This window comes from Cricetulus griseus, assembly GCF_003668045.3.
Source record: "Cricetulus griseus strain 17A/GY chromosome 1 unlocalized genomic scaffold, alternate assembly CriGri-PICRH-1.0 chr1_1, whole genome shotgun sequence".
Classification (NCBI taxonomy): Eukaryota; Metazoa; Chordata; class Mammalia; order Rodentia; family Cricetidae; genus Cricetulus; species Cricetulus griseus.
In genome coordinates this window covers 187,733,215-187,748,112 of record NW_023276807.1, presented here as the reverse complement: position 1 = coordinate 187,748,112, position 14,898 = coordinate 187,733,215, and the positions used below count along the sequence as shown (strand labels likewise).

At 36.8% G+C, this 14,898-nt stretch overlaps 2 protein-coding genes across 6 annotated transcripts in view; one reads left to right on the top strand and one right to left on the bottom strand.

Moving 5' to 3' along the window:
• Positions 1-13,422, top strand: part of Ankrd28 (ankyrin repeat domain 28) — a 137,729-nt gene extending 124,307 nt beyond the window's left edge. For all 5 annotated transcript variants that reach the window (XM_035453269.1, XM_027389510.2, XM_027389511.2 and 2 more), the window contains 8 exons: positions 69-288; positions 2,154-2,241; positions 2,330-2,413; positions 2,977-3,122; positions 3,893-3,975; positions 4,326-4,408; positions 6,226-6,317; positions 11,211-13,422. In XM_035453269.1, the coding sequence (XP_035309160.1) occupies positions 69-288; positions 2,154-2,241; positions 2,330-2,413; positions 2,977-3,122; positions 3,893-3,975; positions 4,326-4,408; positions 6,226-6,317; positions 11,211-11,497 (1,083 nt within the window). In that variant the 3' untranslated portion in view covers positions 11,498-13,422. The remainder of the gene's footprint in view (positions 1-68; positions 289-2,153; positions 2,242-2,329; positions 2,414-2,976; positions 3,123-3,892; positions 3,976-4,325; positions 4,409-6,225; positions 6,318-11,210) is intronic.
• Positions 8,241-14,898, bottom strand: part of Btd (biotinidase) — a 53,105-nt gene continuing 46,447 nt past the window's right edge. The window contains exon 4 of the mRNA XM_035453273.1: positions 8,241-9,813. Coding sequence (XP_035309164.1) covers positions 9,772-9,813 — 42 coding nt within the window. The 3' untranslated portion in view covers positions 8,241-9,771. The remainder of the gene's footprint in view (positions 9,814-14,898) is intronic.

Genomic DNA, 14,898 nt, shown 5'->3' with positions numbered 1-14,898 from the left:
TAAATTAACTCAAGATGGTCCATGGTGTCCCACATAATGGATTTAATACACCCAAATTGTTTTTGCAGGCAGTTACAGGCCATGAAGAATGTGTAGATGCATTACTTCAACATGGTGCTAAGTGCTTACTACGGGACAGCAGGGGTCGGACACCTATACACTTGTCAGCTGCCTGTGGACACATTGGAGTTCTTGGAGCCCTTTTGCAGTCAGCAGCATCAATGGATGCAAATCCAGCCATAGTAGACAATCATGGGTATACAGCACTTCACTGGGCTTGCTACAATGGTTAAGTATCAGATTAAAACCTGGTGAAGGCAAAATTTTTTATTGGCTGATTTTTTTAAAATGTTACCAGTGACAACCATTAAAAACCATGTCACACAGAAGTGTTTTTCATAAGGTAGAACATTTACTTGTCTTTTGGAGGTTCACTTTCATAACATTTCTTATCTTGCCTGGCCATGGTACATACCTTTAATCCCAGCATTTGGGAGGCAGAAGCAGGCAGATCTCTGAGTTTGAGGACAGCCTGGTCTGCAAAGTGAGTTCAGGACAGCCAGGGCTGTTAGACAGAGAAACCCTATCTCAAAAGAAAAAAATTCTTATCTTGTATATTTAATGGCATGCCTGGTTGCCATTAAACAAACAAACAAACAAACAGGTGTGCCTGATTTTTTTTTTTTTCAGAGAAGCAAAATTGTAGTGTCAGAATTGAGCTGGTAGAAATGTATGTTAGTTCATGCAATAAAAGACCGTATAGTCTAAAATTAATTTAATGCCATATTTTTAGGAAAATGCCTGCTTTATAATTTGTGGAATATATTAAATGGTTTTATTCTGATTAGTAATTTTTGTACAGAAAAATGGAAGTACTCTGGGGCTGGAGAGATGGCTCAGCAATTAAGAGGACTGGCTATTCTTCTAGAGGACCTGGGTTCAATTCCCAGCACCCACATGGCAGCTCACAACTGTCTGTAACTCCAGTTCCAGGGTACCTGACACCCTCATAAGGATATATGTACAGGGAAACCACCAATACACATACATTTTTTAAAAAATATAATTACTCTAATTAAATCAAAACAAGCTTTTCTCTCAAAATGAGATGATGACTAGGTTGCAGAAAAGAACTGGCTCTATACCTACTAAGTTTAAAGTCCAGAATTTCAAATTATATAGTCATTTTTTTGTATAATTTTGAGTATTTTGACTATCTCATTTATTCCTTTCAAAAGCTAATCAGTTTTTCTTGACAATCTTAAGCACCTTCAGAAATAACTTTCTGAGTGGTGGTGCACAACTTTAAACTCAGCACTTGAGGCAGTGGGGAACTCTGTTTGAGGCCAGCCTGGTCTACAGAGCTAGGACATCCAGGGCTATACAAGGAAACCCTGTCTCAAAAAAACAAAAAAAAAAAGAAAGAACTTTCTGAAATATTAAGAGAAATACTGAGATTGTCACCTTGGGTTCTACCCAGTGCTGATCCCTGGAGATAGTAAAGTACTCCATACACAACTCAGATAGTGGGTCTCTAACCCTTGGTCTCAGGATTTGTGGGTTACAGCTACTGATAATGTCTGCATTGTTAGTGGGATCTGAGAAGTTTAAAACTCTACAAGAGCACCGTTTTGAGGGACCTGAATGTGGCTCAGCAAGTAAAAGAATAAAGGTGCTTGCCACCAAGCCTAACAGCCTGAATTTGCTTCCTTGGAACCAACTCCTAAGCTAAGGAAATGTGAAGTTTTAGTTGGGATTTATTATTTTTATTTATTGTTGGGTGTTATCTTTTGTTTCTGTTTTTAAAGTTGCTTTTGAAAAAGCTATCTACCTACTTCTCACAGCAGTCAGTATAGTTGTCCTTTTTCACAATAATGCGTTTTAAGAAATTGTCCTATGCTTGTTATTATAGAAAGATAATACAGTTTATTGATTGGAAAGGAAATTTGCAGAACAAAATACACCGTTAGAGGTGTTAAAAAAAAAAAGTGTGTTTAGGCACTTTGTAGAGCTATTGAGATCTCTGGTGATGGTCTAAAGAGTGGATATGGGATGGAACAGGGTCTTAAATGTTCTCCTAGATACTTCTGTGTGTTTGAGATTATTGCAAGTATCTCTTGGATTTTAATATCTAGTTCTTATGCACCCATTAGGTCATGAGACATGTGTGGAACTACTGTTAGAGCAGGATGTTTTCCAGAAAATAGATGGAAATGCTTTCAGTCCATTGCATTGTGCTGTGTAAGTAAAGTCATAGTGAGTCAAATTCCCTGGGGTATATTAGGAAACACTGTTACTGTGAGACTGATTACCTTCTACCTTGTCGCAGGATCAATGACAATGAAGGTGCTGCTGAGATGCTTATTGATACCTTAGGAGCCAGCATTGTGAATGGCACAGATTCAAAAGGAAGGTAGGAAAGCACTGTAACTATTGACCTTCTATTTGGGTGCTTATAGAGAACTCAAAACTAACTGAAAACAGGATTTTGCAGATGTTATAAAGTATTATAAAGTCTTAAGTGCTCCACATTCTTAGGGCATTTCATTTTTTTGCCATTTTATTTTAAAATATAAACATTACTCTAATTTAAGAAATATGGTTTTAAACCCAAAGAAAATTGCTTAAAAAGTTAATAGTTTTCTAAAGTAGATTAAAGACTGAAAGAAAAGTCTAACCATTGTAATAAGTAATAGTTTGGGAGTAAACTATTATCCCTTTTAAGTTTTCTTTAACAGTATAGTTTATTTTAACAATATTATATAGTTCATCCTTATTTTATTGTAGTTTAAGATATATTGTATAAAATATACATATCTTAAGTAGAAATTTGTGAGTTCCATTGAGATTTGTATCTTAGCAATGCTTTTATAATCTAATGTGTAAACCCCTGAAATTTTTTTGTCCTAAATTAAGGAGTAATTTTTCCAGTGTATGTACCATTCAGCTTTTGTTCTATATTTCACTGTGTCTCAGAACTCCTCTCCATGCTGCTGCCTTCACAGACCATGTAGAGTGTTTACAGCTGCTGCTCAGCCATAATGCTCAAGTCAATTCCGTGGACTCTAGTGGAAAAACACCCCTCATGATGGCTGCAGAAAATGGACAAACCAATACAGTTGGTAAAGAAACTGTTTAGAGAAGGCTGAGGCAGTAGGACTGCCTCAAGTATGAGGTCAGCCTTGGCTACGTAGTGTCTCCATAAGAAAAGAGAAATTGTTTTAGAACCTGGCTTAGTATGCACCTATAACTCAGCTACCCAAGAGCCTGTCAGAAAATTGCAATACTCTGGGCTAGGTAGTAAAGCACAACCCATGTTGCTTTTTTAAAAATTATTATTTTAATTGTTCTATGTGTGAAACTTAAGATTCCCTGCCACCCTTCTGACTTTCATGAATTATCTCACCATTCTACATTTTCATTTTAGAGCCTTTACTGACTGAAAAGTTTTCTTTATCAAAGTACTATAACCTCATGATTTAACAACACTGGCTCTGGAATCAGACTGCATGAGTATGAGTCCTAGATTTTATGTGACCTCCTGCCTCAGTTTGTTCATTTGGGAAATGAGAAAAATGATAGCATCTACTAAAAGATTGGTGTGAGGATTAAATAAACCTATAAATCCAGGGCATATAAAACTTTGAAATTTATTAACACTCCAAAATATTGATTATTGTTGCTACCATCTAAATTGCACAAGAATATGAAAGTTTCTTATAATTATATGGTAATATAATATGTTTGTTATGTATTACTGTGTTTTTCTTGAAATTAAGTATTTGCAAGAGGGATATTTTTTGCTGTATGTCTTCATTTCTCTATACTGAGCTATTGGTAGTCTAAGAAACACGTTCATAAACATAGTAATTGATGGAATTTTCCCTCCCAGAGATGCTGGTTAGCAGTGCTAGTGCAGATCTGACTTTACAAGATAAGAGTAAAAACACCGCCCTTCACTTAGCTTGCGGCAAGGTATGTATATAGTTTAAGGATGTATTTTTATGACTACTATTGAGTGTAATTAAGTTTTTCCAACTCACTAAAATGAACAGAAGTCGGAACCAAACCTAATGATTACTAACACTGAGTTTCTTGGAGGTGGGGGTGTGGCATACTAGGTTTTGAAACACAAGCTTAACACTTAACTCTTACTGATCTGTCTTCTTATTCCCATTTCTGATACCTTTGAATAAATACTTCAGACATTAGCTTAGAAAAATTGTGATGCATGTAATTTTGTACATTTATTAGAGATGGTTGAGTTTGTATGTTTATTCTTAATAGTGTGCTGTTTTTTTAAGAGCTATTTGCCACAATTTTAGGGTCATGAAACTAGTGCCTTGTTAATACTGGAAAAGATAACTGATAGAAACCTCATCAATGCAACCAATGCAGCCTTGCAAACGTAAGTACTTTGACCAGTAATTTAAATAAATAATTAAAACTTTAAGTAATAACTCACTTCTGAAATCATGTAACTGAAAGCTATTACTTTAAAAGATTTGAACTGAAACTTTATTACAACTTTGATGAATTTTTCTGTTTACTTATTCATATAATTTCCTAACGGAAAGTAGTACTATTTTGTGTATTATCAAAATCAGCTGAAAAGTGCCATTTCATTTCATACTAGCAGTAAAGGAGGTACAAAGCTCTGTGTGTGTGTGTGTGTGTGTGTGTGTGTGTGTGTGTGTGTGTGTGTGTGTGTGTGTGTTTCATAAAGAATTGGTCTCTTAATATAAACAGTAAACTTTGAGTTTGACTGACAGAGATCTTGGGCCCATGTCTCTCATCTTCATCTTCCAGTTTCCATTGGTTTTAAAAAAGAAAAAAATGCTTGAAATAGTTCACATTCTGGGTTCAGTCAAATCCCTCAAAGGCCCAAATATTAGTCAAGGGCCAATAAACATCTTTTAAAGATCATTAGAATTTATGCTATTAAAGTTTATAGCTTTTATTATATATTTGTTAACTTCATTTCTTAGTTAAGATTGTAGTTCACCCAGTCCCAGTGAATATCTACTTATACCTAAGATTCAGGAAACATTGTGGAAGAGGGAGCCAAAAGATGGGAATTTTTTGTGAGACTGTGTCTTCTGGTAAGGTCAGAAGCTACCCCCATAAAGTTGACAACATGACTGCCTAAACATGACCCAAATAAGGACAATAACAGTAGCCACGCCAGAGTGGACCAGGGAAAACCCAGGAGGTCTCAACCCTCACAAAGACCTACTGGTACCTAAGGAATGCTGAGAGCAAGAAATAGTCTTTTCCAAGGAAGAGTACACTTATCTAATACCACTGGTTGGCCAGAAAATGTACATGCAATTTATACAAGTGGCATGATACAGATTGAACAGGTTATATTTAAAAATATACATTTATATGCATGGAATAACAATAAATGAAAAAAAGAGGCCATGAATTTGAAAAAGAGCAAAAAGGAGTATATGGGAGGATTTAAAGGAAGGGAAAGGGGAAATGATATAATTATATTAAAACCTCAAAAATACAAGAAATTAGGCCGGGTGTTGGTGTCCCATGCCTTTAATCCCAGCACTGGGAGGCAGAGGCAGGCGGATCTCTGAGTTCGAGGCCAGCCTGGTCTTCAGAGCAAGTGCCAGGATAGGCTCCAAAGCTACAAAGAGAAACCCTGTCTCGATAAACCAAAAAAAAAAAAAAAAAAAAAAAAATACAAGAAATTAAAAAAAGAATGGAGCTCATATGGTTAACTTTTTAAATATGGAATCTTAGAAGGTACAAAGTGTTCAGTGAGGTTAGGAGAGAACTACTGATGTGTAAGGCTGAACTGTCTACGGAGGCACTGCTGCCCCTCTCATTTTCCATTGATTGAGAATTGGATGTCTTAAAGTTGTGGGATATTTGTACACTTGTGTGAATATGTATTGCTGTGATTGGTATTAAAAAAAACAAAAAGCTCAATGGCCAATAACTAGGCAGGAGAGTATATTCGGGATTTGTCCACAGAGAGAGAACTTTGGGAAGAAGGAAGGCAGAGTCACCAACCAGACACAGAGGAAGCAGGATGCGCAGTATGGAGATTAGGCTGGTGGCACTGAGAAGAAAGTATTGATACATGTGTTGCCCAATATGGGGCACAAATTCTTATCTCTAGGTCTTCACAACTTGGCCAGATGTTATTTGCAGCCAGGTATGTCTTTGTGCATGCACTGCACATATATGTACAATTTTTCCCCACAGGCCTCTGCATGTTGCTGCCCGAAATGGGCTAACAATGGTTGTTCAAGAGCTTCTGGGGAAAGGAGCAAGTGTACTTGCCGTCGATGAAAATGGTAAGTAAGCACCATGTACCCTTCCCTTGGCCAATTTCTTAGAAGAAGTTTTTCTCTTGATGGTGCATCTTTGAAATAAAACGAAGTTTGGTGCTTTTTGTTTTGGGCAAAGAAGAGTGCTGAAGTAAATATTAAGTTTTTTGTAGTAGAGAAATAAGAGCAAAAGAAACAAGGAAAGTCCATCTGGTAGGCAAGCTTCTGAATTCATGTATCTTCTATTAAACCAAATTTGATGTTTGCTATTTGGTTATCACTGTTATTTATTTTGGTAGCCAAAGATTTTGTTCTTTCAACAAATGTTTACCAAGGCGCTACTAAAACATATTCTTAGACAAAGCCAGTCAGTCCTTCTACTCTTAAATTAGGTTCTGTAACTTTTCTCCTATTAGAGACTATGACTTTAACGATTACTCCCTATCAGTATATCACTTTATGTGTTTGTGGTGTTGGAATCCAATTCAGAGCCTGTGCATATTCTACAAGTACTCTATCATTGAGCTGCATCCCCAGCTTCCCCAGTCAACCTCAGCAATCAACCTCACAACTTCTTCCAGCTGCCACTGTTTTTCTGTCTTCCACTTCAGGAGAGCTACTCAAGGATTGACTTTCTATAGATAGGCTTTTGTCTCCACCACACTGTAGAAGTCTTCTCATCAAGGTTCTTGGTTCTGCACAGTATTAAGTCAGTTCTTGTTTCACTTGGCAGGTCAACTTTTAGTATGTGATCACTCCTTTTCTCTTTATAAACTTCCTTTACTTGTCTTTTAGGGGTTCTACACTAATATAGAATTCTAATGTCTAATTATTTGCTGAAACGCCCTAAATTTATATTGCCTGCCTACACCTTCCCCAATGTCTGCATTCACATATATCTATTAATTTTTAATAATTTAATAATAATTCTAATAATTAATGCTTTATTAATAATGCCATATAAATGTCTAATAAATAGAACTGTCAACCCTTTTCCTTACCCGCTCCAAACTTGCCCTTCTAACCCTGATTTCAGTTGAAAATCAGTCCTTTATAGCTCAAGGCAGGAATTTGAATTGTCCGTGGTTCCTTTTTCATGGTCACTGTACCAGCAAATGCTACTCATTACCTTTAAAATAAATCCAGTTATTTGTCTCTTTCTCTCTGCTTGCTACTCTCACAGATATTTTTAAAATGCATCATTTTTCTCCTGTCAGCATATTCATAGTTCTCACAGTGACCTACAAAGTACTCTACTCTTGTGACTTTTTGCTTGTTTCCCCCCTCTAGCAAAACTACCATAGAGTCTCTGGATGCATTATAGTTTTGTTTTAGCTTTGTGTTCTGCCTGGAACACTCTGATCTGCTAGTATCCTTTGACTAAGTCCTTCACCTCTTTCAAATCATAGCTCAGTTTTTATCTTCTCCATGAAGCTAATTAACTGTATTGTAGCATTCTTAGTCCCAATTAGCCTATTCATCTCTCATTCTGAGTAAAGCTTATTATAGTTTAACTCAGTGAATATGATGTACTTATTTGTGTTGATGTGTGTCTCCTCCACTAAAATGAATATACTCTCCATAAAAGCAGAGAATCTTTGTCATCTGTGTTCACCGATGTTTTCTAAGTATCAGAAGAGTTCGGGAGTTCAGTGAATGCTTGTTGCATGTTTAATTATGTCAAAACTATATTAAGGGTGAGACTTCTGTGTGGAATAAGTATGATGTAGTCTACTCCCTATCAAGGAACATTAAAGAATCTTGACTCCTCCTTACAAGATCTGATAAAAGATACTCCAAAACATCAGCAAGTGGGGAGGAAACCTTTTTTATTGATAATTTTTTCCATGTAATGTATTTTGATCATGTTTTCCCTTCCCAATTTCTCCCAGACCCTCCCTATCTCCCCACTCACCCAATCTTATACTCCCTCGCTCCCTCCCTCCTTCTCTACCTTTTCCCATCTCCTTAAAAATAAACAGAAAAGACACACAAAAACACACAAAAAAAAACTGGAAATCAAAATAAGTAAGCAAAAGAACAGTAAGACAAAAAAAGTTCAAAGCAAATACTCAGAGGAAACTGCAACAGAGGTGCTCTTAAACATTGTAACATCTGGGCCATCCATTCCCATCGGTGATTTTTCAGGGGTCTTCCCCCATCAAACCTTATTTTTCTTAACCCAGAATGAATCCTCAGCCTCTCATTTCCTGTGGAAACAAAAACATAACCTCTTCTCCAAAGTAACATATCATTTACTTAAATTTTGAAGCCAAGGCATTTTCAATATACATAGGCTGAATTAATCCAGCAACATTTATAATCAAATGTCTCTTTGCAGCTGTTACTCCTTCCTCAGTAGTTAAACAATTCAAAGACAACATGGTAACATACAGTGTCCAGACTCTTCTGTGTGTTTTCCATCTTTACGTGGCTTTTTTATATTACCTCACTTACTTTTTATATTTTAAAACTATATATTTTTTATGACTGTCTATACCTTCTCTTTTTGTCTCCTGAGCCTAGGTATATTTTTAAACACATTGTAAAATTAAAGGTTTTTTTTTGCTTTTTTGCTTCTTGTGGGTGTGGCTAGGACTAAAGTAGAGGCTTTAGAAGCTGACTTTGCCCAGGTCCTTGGTATGTGAGAGCTTAGCTTCATAGCAGAGGTACTGGAGGAAGCCATGTTTACCATCTCAACTCTGGGGAGTTTCTGGGTCCATACTGTCACCGAGTAGAATGCCACTGGCTGCTCTTAATCACCTAATAAGTGTTTGGCAGCAGCTGCACAGTTATTGCCACTAATGCTAAGTCAGGAAGCCGTCTCTTAAACAGGAGCCAAAAGGTTGCTTTTCTTTTGTGTGTTTAGAATCCTCTGTTTTCTTTTCAGAGTAGATGAGACAAATAGTCTTTCAGAAAATGAGACAAAAAAATCTACAAAATATAAAACGTATTTTTATATTTAATAATACAAAAATAATGGTTGTTGTCCAGCTATTCATAGGCATAGGGCCTTCACTGAAATATGCTTAATTAGTGGGAAAAACTAATTTTTCCTTTGTCAGTGGTTATAAATTGCAGATCATTTCTTGGTTAGAGGTGGGAGCCCTGTCTACTTTTCCCTTCAGTGTTGATGCCCTACTTGTCTTGAAATGTGTAGGCTTTGTGCATGCAGCCACAGTCTCTGAATTCATGTGTGTATCAGTTCTGTTGTGTCTGCAAGACATGTTCCATGGAGTTACCCATCTTCTATGGCTCCTTTGGAGGAGGGGTTCAATAGGGTTTTTCTGTGTAACAACATTGGCTGTCCTGGAATTCCCTTTGTAGTCCAGGCTGGCCTCCTCTTATTCTTACAACCTGTCCCTCCTCTTCCACAGAGATCCTTGAGCCTTTGAGAAAAGAGGTTTGATGAAGACATTCCATTTAGTATTAAGTGCTCTAAAGTCTCAGTCTGCATATTGTCCAGTTCCAAGTGTCTGTGCTAGTTTGGGAGAGAGTCTTCTAAGATGAAAGAGTAATAAGCCTGTTGAGAGATAAGACTTGAGATGAGTGCAAATGTTATATCAGGTTGTTAGGAGTCTAAACATTGCAAAGATGTCTGTTGGAAAGGGGAACAGCAATACTAGAATGGGGGAAATAAGACTTAGAAGCATAAATGGCCACCAGCATTGGGATGAGGTACTTAGAATGAAAAATAGTAGGTGTTTTCTTGAGTGTATGATCATAGGTTCTTTGGTATTTTGTGAAGGAGTGGTAAGTTTTTGTAGGTGAAGTCATATCCACTATGGCTTGGGAACTTGTGTGGACCACATTTTAAATGCCATTGAGCCAAGAATACCATGTGTTAAATTTATCTGGGGACATATGGAAAGCTGAATGAAACTGAGCAATTAAATGTATAGCTCTGAATCACAAAAACAAAATCTAGGTATTTCTAGAAATACAGCTACTTGTATAGATTAAAATGAGGGTCACATATTGCACATTATGTATGTCTTTGTTGACTGTAGGAATTCATCTTGTCTTTTTAAGAAATGAAAAAGAAGTGGGGCAGTGGTTTGCTACATGCCTTTATTCCCAGCACTCAGGAGGCAGAGACAGGTGGATTTCTGAGTTTGAGGCCAGTTCCAGGACAACCAGGACTACATAGAGAAACCCTGTCTCAGAAGAACAAACAAAGGGATGTGCATGTTTTAATTAGATTACTTTCTTAAAATGTGTGAGCAAGTCCTTTATTCTCACATATTTTTAAGGCTCTTCTGAAAATGTGAAGGTGCCAGCTACTGTTACCCTGATGCCAAGCAGAGCTAAATCATAGATAGGACATGATGCCCTGAATGAGTGGGAACATATCTCTCATCATTATTTGTAGGCTTATGAAACCAGAAACCTCTCTCTCTCCTACATGAGCTGGTATAGTTACATGAGAAACTCCTTAAGAACATTTCACAAATATGTAACATGTTCCTTCTTTTTCAGAAAACCCACCTCAATACCACTAATCCCATTCTTGGGAGTAAACAAAGGCACAGAACATACTGGTCCCTTTACCTTGTCTTTATTTAGTCTTCAAAACATAATTTTCATCAACCTGTTGTTACTAGACTGATTTACAACTATCACTACACATAGTTATAAAATGAGATTGACATTTTTTAACTTGTGAACTACATTACTGTGAAGCATGTCCAAGGGTATTAGAGGATAAACAGGTCACCAGTGGGGAACCTTCATCAACACAGAGTTATCCTGCTTTATGATTGTGTCTCTTTCTGTTTACTAGAAAGCTGTGAATCAATCTGTTGGAATAATTTGTTGTAAGCCATAGAGTCTATGTGTAAAGTTTAAGACCTTTAGACCTACTACCTCATGCTTCATAGATCTTAAGATACTAATTTTACATTTTAAATTGAATCCTAGGTTATACCCCAGCTTTGGCCTGTGCTCCCAATAAAGATGTGGCTGACTGCCTGGCTCTCATATTGGCCACCATGATGCCTGTCTCGTCTAGTAGTCCATTGTCATCCCTGACATTCAATGCTATTAACCGTTATACCAACACCTCAAAAACTGTTAGCTTCGAAGCCTTGCCTATCATGAGGAATGAACCTAGCTCCTATTGCAGTTTCAACAACATTGGTGGGGAACAAGAGTACTTGTACACCGATGTGGACGAGCTCAACGACTCTGATTCTGAGACCTACTGAAAGGCTGAGTTAGAGGTCTAAGGAAGTTCTGACACTGAAACTTCAAACCGGGCTTTTTCAGGAAAAAAAAAAAAAAAAGCACTTTTCTTACTCATACACAAATTCATCCTAAAGAAAGATCACGCAGTGAACCAATAGAAGAAATGTGATGACATTAGGAAGAAGAATCTTAAAGGCAAGTTTTGCAAAAGGAACCTCTAGAATCTTAATAATGACTTGACCAATGGAAAACACATTGATGTCGATTGCTTTGTGGGATTGTTTAATTGGCTTTGCAGTGCCAGAAATTTGGGACACTGCCCCTTGATCTGCTTACACAGGCAACACTGCTGTAAAGGAAGAGATAAAGACACTAGGTTAAATTTTACCCATAAAATTACAGCTAAATTTAAATGCAATAAAAGTTTGGTATAGTAGGCATTATGTATACACCAAATTGCCAAAGGACCAAATAACGTACAGGTTTTTTTTTATTAGAGCGCCATTTTATGAAACAGAAATAGGTGAAATTAAACATCTAAAGCAAACTTCAGTACTTCTGAAAATGAAGCTATCATTTGGTTTGGTGTTGATTTTTGTAAGGAAGACATCTGAAAGCCTTCCAGTGCTATATTAAACCATGACAGAAAGCAGATGCCATTTTATGTTTTTTTTTAATGTAAAAATTCTAAGATTCCAGTTTTTATTGAATTCAAAACCAGCTGACTAGGTGCGGTGTGAGTAGAAGTGTTTGTGACAAAAATGAAGCTTAGGTCAGGGCTTTTGAGTAGTTCACTTTTAAATTGAACTTTTTGTTTAAGGAATTCTATAGGGGAAAAAATTTTTTTGATGAAATTAAAAATCAGATTATCTCACATATTGTATCCCAGTGGTCCTGGGGAATGGGACTGTTTGAGCCTCTGCTGGGTGGCACACTTTGGGTTGGAGGACTTCATTATCATTTATTAATCTTTAAGCTTTGCAAGAAACAAAATTAAAAAGTTTTAAACTTTTGTTATGTGAGATCATCTAAAGCTGGTTTTAAATTATATAAAAACTGGAATTTTAAAGTTTTTATATAAAAGAAAAAAGACATCTGCTTTCTGTCATGGTTTAATACAGCAGGAAGGCTTTTTTGGTTTTTTGGGTTTTTTGAAACAGGGTTTCTCTGTGTAGCTCTGACTGTCTTGGAATTCACTGTGTAGACCAGGCTGGCCTTGAACTCAGAGATCCACCTGCCTCTGCCTCCTGAGTGCTGGGACTAAAGGTGTACACTATCGTGCCCGACTTCAGATCTTTTCTTTATAAAAATCAACATCAAACCATTTGGCTTCATTTTCAGAAATTTAGAAGTTTGCTGTAGATGATAATTCATAACATAAACAGAATCAGGTCACTTGGAAGGCATTTCTATATTGGGCAAAATTTAAACGACTTCAGGTTTTAGGTTTGACTCAGACCTAGAGTAGTGTGTTTGCAGCTTGATTCTGTCGGAGAGAGATTTCCTGCCAAATTGAAGACTGCCTTTCAGGTAATAGAGAAGGGGCTGAATTAGGCTTTTAAACACTTCTCTGTGGCTCTGCTTTTATTGTAACTGTCACTTTCTCAGTAAAAATGATTTCATGGGGGGGGGGTCTTAATAGAGCTGGATAAAGTTCCATACATTGCAACAAAATGATACCCCATTTATCTTACCCTTTTTGTATTGTGAAACTGGAACTTTATGACATTGTAAATTATCAGCTGGTTTTTCTGAATATAAAGTGTGAAAACACAGAACAGTATTTTGATCTATTTGATAATTTTGTGGGTTTTTTGAAGAATTAATGAGCATGTACATAGAAATAGTGACTGCTTGAATACTGTATTTACTTGCACTCTTTCAGTACATCAAGATTCCTGTATATTTTAGAGTATAATAAAACACAGATGTGAGTTGTATTTAATGAATAATGTATTTGTATCTGTGCATATTACTTAAAAATCTATAAAGTTTCTAGGGCATTGACTACTAGATTTTAAGCATTTTTTTCTAAAATATTTACAAAATTATAAATATAAACTCCATCTTTTCTTTATAATATAAAGAAGTTGTAATGAACCCTTCCTAATAGTGGTAGAAGGGTAAATATGCATTTTAAAGAACTTAGACTACATTTTTCTATTGTACCTTTAAAAAAAAAAAAACTCAAGAGGATTCTAAAAGTATACCATATGTGTGCTTTCTCTTTCCTTTTAGGAATTCGCTTCTGAATTCCCTGAGGGAATTTTCTAGAATCTCAGAATTGAAAGAGACCTGAGGTTCATCCAGTCTAACCTCTTAACAAATGCAGGCGTCCCTTCTCCAAGGTTGTCTTTCCACCTTGAACACTTGCAGTGACTCTACCTCACAAGCAGTGCATTCATTGTTGAGCAGCTCTGTTAGGAAGGGCTCCTTAATGGAGTTGAAGCTTCCCTCCTGGTAACTTCTGTCCTGGGCCCAGCTCTGTCCTCCAAGAGAGTGTTGGAAGAATGAATCTTCCACCCTCTGCCACGTCTTCTCTTTCACAGGCTGTTGACTCATTTGCTGAAGTGATTTCCAGAAGGACTCATTAGACACATTGTCTCCACATCTAATGAAATCTAAGGTGTAGCTATAAAGTAACAAACTCATCTTTTAATTTATCCTCATATGTATGTAGAGACCACTTTATGTAAATGATGCCATAACTGAAAACATTTGGGAGGTGGTTTGTGCTGTTGCTGGCCAACTAGGAAAGCTATTCCTTTGCTTTGTGGTAGTTTGTCCCTAGCTTGAGCAACCCACTTCCTTTGGTGTGCTTTGCACTGGAAGAGGGAAATTCTCTGAAGTACTGTACCAGAAAGTGTTGACCAACTCCAGTATTTGGAATAAATACACGAGCAAACCACAGCACCTTGAGTTACTTTATAGTTACATACACCTAATGTGCAGAAAAACCCTGGACCTGGTTCTGTGGTATTTTTATCCTCGCCCAGAAGGGAAAAGCCTGTCAGCCTTTAACTTCTGTGTGAACGATGATATCTGAAATACGTGTATTACAGTAATACCAGCTTTTGCTCAAAAACAACTTTGGGGAAATAGTGATGATAGGTGACCTCGAACAGTGCCATTTAGTTCATGAGATCTCTAAATGTAGCTGTAAATTTGGGGTTAATTTGGCTTCATATATTGGATCTTTTAAATGAAATAAAAATTTTTTAATGCAAAAAATCAGTGTCTTTTTTACATGTAAAAACGTTTCACTTTAAAATGTGTAGTGATAAGTTAAGGCAGGTTTTCAGACAAGTGTTTTGCAGGTTGTTTCTGGGTGTCAAATAGCCTAGGATGGATTCCTGGTCTTTCTTCTTCCACCTCCAAGTACTGGCATTATAGGTATGTGCCTCCATGCCCATCTCTTGAC